Here is a 7,557-nt window from a genome sequence, read left to right as displayed (position 1 = left end):
ATAATGGTTTGGATGCTTAAAGCGATTCTACATCCATTAATATTTTATTATTCTCTAACTATTTTTTTGATATCACCTTTGAGGCATACAAAGATGGAGAATGTTTTGTTTACAGAGAAAAATAAGCTCTCATATATCAAACCTCTCTTTTTCATGAAGAGAGGTGCCTACTTATACCTTTGAAGTCAATGTAATGAGTGATTTTGCAAGTTGTCTTGACACATGGGGACCACTCCTTAATCCTTATCTTAAAATGAGATATGATTGATATAAAATATCTCTTTGAGGCGGTTTGAGTTTTGACAGCTAATATCATTTTGTCTTTGAGTGTTTGTTAAGCTCTCATTGGTGGTGTTGTGTATTTTTTGGCATAACACTCTCTAAGATTTTTACTAAATTTGTCATAATTACATATATTTTATTTATATATAAAGAAAACAAAACAATCATTGTAGTGAATTATGTTAAATAGCAAAATCTTCAAATAATAAAAAAACATTATTGACCAAATAATTTTCTTTTTCACAATTTTTTGCACAACAATTATCCTGCTTAGTTAGTTTTTTAAGTCTTTCTATTAAAACTATATATTACTCAACACTTTCTGTTAGCGAAAATCAGACAAAGCTTGATCAATGGCTCGATGGCTTGAATCAAACAAGTGCCATTGATCAAGCTTTGCTTGATTTTGGCTAACACTTTCCACCTTAATAATAATTTTTTCCTTACATAGAATAAATATTCCGCCACAACTATATTTGTTTTGCCTCTATTGCTTAATTAATTCACCANCTGGTGTGCTTTATTTTGTTTCATGTTTGATTGTTTTGTAATGGTGACGAATAAACACTAAAATCAACTTAACATCCCATTCCGCTTAGGTTTAATTCACTTTGTAAAGTATTAAAACTTTCAATAAGAATTATTTTAAAACAAATAAATTAGTATATGATTCATAAAAGCTTATAAAAGTAGAATTTATTAAACAGTATAGACGTTCTTAGTAATAGATTTAGCAACAAGTTTTACTGTTTTGAACCTATAAAGAATGTTTCATAAAAAGAATAGTATTATGTATACCACCCTATGCAAACTCACTCATACAAATTAATGTGTTTTATTGTGATTAAATGATTTTAAATTAGAGATAAATTAAACAAATTAGAGTAAATGATGTGCCGCATGTTTGACAAGTAATATTAGTTAAATTATTTTTAATTCAAACCCACCCAATCATCTTGACAGAGTATGAGAGAGTTTATGACATGACCCGTCTCGACCCTCCCTATCCCACAAGCTCCGGGCGCACCCATGAGACTTAGGTGACCAAGACGTGCCATGTAAAATCTATAAAACCATAAAAAAAAAAAAATGTTTTTCCTAAAATATCTTTATAAACATTTTCTTCTTTGCATCATGGTATGCATTCATCAATAATTCTTTTACAAAAATAAGAGGAATATTTGGTATCAGGTTATATATATATATATATTACAAATCCAAAATAAAGCATGAAATGGCACATGATAGAGCCAAACATAAGTCTCTATGATGCAAAAGAAAAATCTATCGGTTATACACTTGCCAAAATGGAGTCGTGTGGCCCAACTTTGAGCGAATATCACTCTTCTGCACGATTCTCTTCTTGACCTGGTGGGAGGAAAAGGAAAACATAAAAAAAATATAGGTGAGCTAGAAATACTCAGTGAGTGGGGAAAAGGGAGAAATCATTTTAATATACGACAAAACATTTATATTTATAAAGTTTCCACTTCCATAAATGATTTATATAAATATAAAACTTTTCCCAACTTCATGTGAAACTCCTCACCATAACTAGTACCCAGATGTGAACCCATCCAACTCGGCAAAGTCCAACATCGCGCGGGTTGAATGCTAAATCCATCTTATCTAGAGATATCTGCCTCGTTCGGGCCTTTGACCCCTTTTGGGCCGACAAAACAATCCAATGTAGCGATATCTGCCTCGCTCAGGCCTTTGACCCACTTGAGCCCGCAATATAACCAACCATGCACATGCGTAAGATCTAGTCAATATCATGAGGGGGATGGGTGTTAGTAAACGGTCCCATATTTGCAACGGAAACAAAAAATATAATTCAGGGATCATTTACATGACCCAAGATCAAGAGTATAATTTTACAATTCATATAAATAAAATCTGCAAAAAAATAAATCTGAGTTTAAAGAAAACAAACGCACGTTAGAGGATCCTCCAAATTTGTCGACGAATGTTTTGCTACCGATCCAAGTGTAGGATCGGACCTATGTAGTCCACACGAAGACAATCTCAAAAGAACCAAAGAGGGATTTGCTAGATCCTCTTTGGCTTCAAGATTAAGAAGAAAGCAAATCAAATTCCTAAAACCCAAAACTGGCGTGGGAGGAGATGGGGCTGCTATGTGTGTTTTTAATTTCAAGAGAAATCAATTCATTAAATTAATTAACACACACTTTTCCTTTTATATTTAATTAAGTTGCCCTAATCCCATATGGAATAGGCTTGGGCTCCAACCCAAACGCCCCATGTTGCCAAACACTCCCAATTTGATTTATTTTATTCTCCATCATTATCTCAATTAAAATCAATTAATATATATTTAAATATATATTAACATTTAACAATAATGATAATATATTTAAATATGTGCAAACACACATTTAAACGTAATTTCACTTATTTAATTTTTCTAACAAATTAAATAAAGGCCACNTAAAAAAAAAAAAAAAAAAAGGGTGAAGCATCTTTGAGGTTTCAGATGGTTGAGAAATTATCAAAAGAGAAACCAGATTATGATGAGGTAAAACGGTTAAGATTTTTGTGGTGATTTTCAATTGCAATTCATGATTAAAAACTATCCATACTCATCTTCTTGTCCATTAATATTGAAAGAGTGTATGAACTCTTCATACACATAGCGGAATGTGTTTAACAGGTGTTAATGCTTTTAGGAGTTAATTAACAAACCATTAGGCAAATTAATCAAACATGAGCCGAAAAATAAAGTACATTGGGATTTTTATATGGTTCGCTAAAAACCATTTTAGCCTACATCTATGAGACTAAATCCAGATCAAGTAAATCTATTATAACAAAACACGTTACAGACTAATCCAGAGTTGAAATAAAGTACAACACTGTGAAACACTCCCTATTCTACAAGACTCTTAACTCCACCATTTGATTACTCCAATGTTCAGCTACAATTTGCTTGAGTCTAAGAATTCACTTGGACAACTCAAGCACCTCTTGAGCTTGGATAGCCGAAACACACCTTGCAGCACAAAACTTGAACTTCCTTCAAGCTTTCAACAAGGAGCCACACTCCACAATCATTAATATATATATATATGTATAAATGAAATTAATTTTTAAATTCATCAAATATATCAAATTAAATTCTTAGGCTTCGTTTGGCTCACTCTTGGGAATACTATTATTAGTATTCCCAATAAAGTTAAACAGTAAAATTGAAAAAATTCATAATATTATTCAATTTTTTTTAAACCCCCTAAATTTGTTAATTTAATTAAATACCCCTAAATTTTTTTTAGAAATTGCAAAAACACCCCAGCAACCCACATTTACCAGATTCCAGCCACCACTGTCGGAAGATGGCCGGAATCTGGTATAATGGCACACTACTGGCTGAATCTAGCCGGTAGTGCGTCGATCTAGCATTTTCCAACCAGATCCATGGTGGATTTGGCCGGAAAAGGCCAGATCTAAGGCCAAAAATCTGGCTGTTGACAGTCAGATCTTTGGCAGTAGCCAGTCGTCAACGACGGCCAACATATGATAGTCGTTGACCATCAACGACAGCCAACATATGATAGTCGTTGACCATCAACGACGATCGTATCTTTGGCCGTTGTTGACAAGCAAATGCGGCCAGATCTGGCCGTCAGTGGCCAGATCTAGCCGTAGATCTGGCCTTTGTCGGCCAGATCCATTGTGGATCTGGTCGGAAAAGGCCATATCGACTCACGACCAGCAAGATCCAGCCGGTCATGCGCAGATACGGCGACTCCGACCACCCTCCGGCGATGGTGGCCAACTGTTCGTATTTAATGGGTGGGTTGAGGGTGTTTTTATTAACTTTTAATGTTTTATTATAGGGGTGTTTAGTAAATAAACAAACATAGGGGGTATTTTTATTAATTTCCAAATCCTACATTGTAATACCCGCCCAATTCAACTTTTTTTTTTAACTTTTTTCAAAAAACTTTTCTAAAAAGTGTAAAAAAGTGAACCAAACGGAGCCTTAGTTTTTACAAAAAAATCTCACAAATACATTTAATAAATTATATAATAGATTTTGTATATGTTATTTAATTGTACAAAGAATAAAATGAAGAAAGTTTGTATATCTTTTCATATATTTTATAAAATAAATATCATTTTCAAAATTAGTTTGTCAAATTAAATTATTGTCAATTGTTTTGTGTTTCAATACTTATATATATACAACCCACCGTCATGACCCTCCACTTAAATTGCAGATGTTTAGATGGAGAATCGAATCTCAGACCGTGTGCCTACACACACTATCCCCAATTCGTTTTAATCATCTAGACTACCCATAGATGAGTCATATCAAAATATTGAAGTTAGGAAAAAAAGATAAATATAAAAAATATGTATTTTGATGCATTATTTTAAGGGATTGAAACATAAAAGTGAAATTACAACAAAAAATATAATATTTTACTATAAAAGCTAGATAAATTTTTGAATGTTTTTTTAGCATAAATTTTATTATAGTTTAATTTGGAGGTGTTGTTATTTGTGTTGGCTTAATAACTTGTTCATTAGTAAATTTTCTTGGTTTTGTTTTACACTTGTTAAAGTATTATAAATTTATTCCATATCGTCAAACACATAATTATAAAGAGCATTATAAATAAATACTCATATTTTTGTATAACTTATACCCAATATATTATTTATTATAAGTTTATTTACAATTGTATTATTAAGTTTAATTAACGTCTTGATCCCTTTATTTAAAATGAGTTTCTGGTTACCTCCTTGCACGTGAGAGAAACTTTTTAACAAACCTTCATGGACCACTCTAAAGAGAGAGTGACACTTGTAAAGTATCTTATCACACAAGTCTCATGAAAACAAATCGAGATAAAATATCTTGTGAATGGACACATGTACTATGAGAAGAGATTAAAGGAATGTTTACACATAAACAGAAATGTTCCCACAAGTAAATTAATAATAATGTGCACACATATTTCATAAGTCGACAAACAATACTTACAAATATTTTATATTTTTATCATTGATTATGGTAGAATTTTCCCTATTACAACCTTGCTCTTTGTTGTATACTTGAATCAATTCATACAGTAGGAGGTGGTAGAATCCACTTGTTTCCATTTAAGTAAGTCATGCTCAGAAAAGGTTCAGCTTCTTCATCTGATAGTATCCTGGCAAATTTGGCTCTACCAGAAGCACTAGCCCCTGGTCCCTTGCACTTGTACTCGCCGTAATACACAGCTCTACAAAATGTTCCAATTCACAAATCAATAAGTATATATAATTATTAAAATATTGTTAATTAACTATATAGGGGAAAAGATTATCAAGTTTCATACTTGTTATCTTTTTCGCCAATCATGCTATTTGACCATCCTTCACTATTGATGAGAGTGCCCATATATGTATAAGCAAAGATCACTCTAGGACTCTCCTTCCATGCACGTCCAAGATAAATGTCACCAGTGCCAACTATGGTACAATGAACAAATGTAAAACCACTTTTCTCAGTTGCTTTTTCCCTTCCATTTGCAGTGATCACTCCCAAGCCTTTTGCAACCGATTTTATGGTGGTGTTCTGCATCAATATTACAATGTTTAGCTTTCATATGCTAATTCATTAGTTAAGAAGCTAATCTCATGTATCCATGTAATTCTTGATATATTAATATGCAATCAAATATATTAAACATATTTAATTAGATTTTTTTTTTTTTAAATCCTAATTTAAAAGATCTTTCTTACTGTTTTAAAGAATGGAGGTTAACAAAATTCAAATTATAATAATTAAGAGAAATATAAAAAGTACCAAATATAGGGATTGGCCATTTCCAAAAATGAAGTCAACTGTGCCTTCAATATAACAATCTCTAAAGAAATGTCTTCCTTTATCATCACACAATGTGTCTTGAAAACCTGCAAACTTGCAATTATGAAATGCTGCCTTATCTCCTGATATTCTCAAGGCAACTGCCTGTGCATCCGTTCTTCTACTATCTGGCATCGGGGATGAATTCTACGAAAGAAGAAGAAGAAGAAACTTAAACTAAGATCATTACTATAAAATGATTAAGATGGCAGATAGTGACCTCACAAATATTGAGCTTTTATTACCATTTATTATCTGTCATGCATCAACTATAGTGACCTCACTGATAAAATTGATAAGAGTAAAGATTGGTTGATAAATATTTTTCTTAACTTTTTTTTACAAATGTTTACTTGACATCTTGTAATTGGTCATTTTGTTTTTGAGTAGATGTGACCCATTATTGGGTAGATAGGACTTATTGCGAGCTAACCAATTATAAACTGATATGTCGCGTTTGTGAGATAAAATTAAAGAGAATGGTTTGTAAGTGTAGTATTACTGAATTGATAATATGATCCAAGAGTTGAGTTATGTCAAATCATCAATAAATTGGATCATACCATTCCATATATTGGTTTTGTTCAATAAATTGTAAACAATTTAGTAAGTAATATGCAAAAAAATATTTATGCTAATGTTTTTACATATAATTGTTAAACTATGTGATTTTCACGCCAATATTACATCTTCTAGTTAATTAAATTTTCATTATACTTAACTAATATCTTAAGGTTAACTTATGTTCTATGTTTATAGTATTATGTGTATGTATAATACAGACATCAACAATTTTATAATATCTGAACCATTGTTTAATACGTTGATATTCAAAGTATATGTAAAGTAAAAAGAAAGAATGAATATAAAAGGCGTACCACAAATGCAATGTTAACAGCCACAAAGTAATGACTTTCTACAATCACCGTAGCGCTATTAAATGTACCATACTTTGTTGCCGTCCCATCATAAACAATCTTTGTCAACTCATTTGGGTCCCCATAAAGTGTTATAAACTTCTTTGATCTGTCAATGATGATCTTCTCTCGATACTCCCCTCCACCGATCTTAATCACCACCCTCTGTGAATTCCCCGCAGGTACGCTCTTTATTGCATCAGTCACCGTCTTGAAATCTCCGCTACCATCTTTCTTAACAGTTATTACCTTAACATGAGCCTCTGCAGCAGCCAAAATGTCATATAAGGGAGATTTCGTATGATTCAATTTAGTCTTCCTATGATTATAGTCTTTGATGCTTTTGCCAATCCAATCATCAAGTTTTGCTTTTTCCGATGGAATGTCTGTGCAAAATACGGTTGGAATTAATTGGGAAGAAAGTAAAGTCGTTGTTAACACAATTGCAAGAATGGCAAATTGTTTTATTCTGTAAGCCAT

At 32.1% G+C, this 7,557-nt stretch overlaps 1 protein-coding gene across 1 annotated transcript; it reads right to left on the bottom strand.

Annotated features, from left to right (window-relative positions):
* Positions 1-5,374: 5,374 nt before the first annotated feature.
* Positions 5,375-7,557, bottom strand: LOC116110224 (putative pectinesterase 63). Its single transcript, XM_031396438.1, has 4 exons — positions 7,039-7,557; positions 6,101-6,307; positions 5,631-5,869; positions 5,375-5,534 (listed from the first exon to the last, which is right to left on the bottom strand). Exons 1-4 carry the CDS (start codon positions 7,555-7,557, stop codon positions 5,375-5,377), a joined length of 1,125 nt encoding a protein of 374 aa, XP_031252298.1.

This window comes from Pistacia vera, unplaced genomic scaffold, assembly GCF_008641045.1.
Source record: "Pistacia vera cultivar Batoury unplaced genomic scaffold, PisVer_v2 Contig6, whole genome shotgun sequence".
NCBI lineage: Eukaryota > Viridiplantae > Streptophyta > Magnoliopsida > Sapindales > Anacardiaceae > Pistacia > Pistacia vera.
Note: the sequence above shows the minus strand (reverse complement) of the source record. Positions and strands in the feature narration are given on the sequence as shown.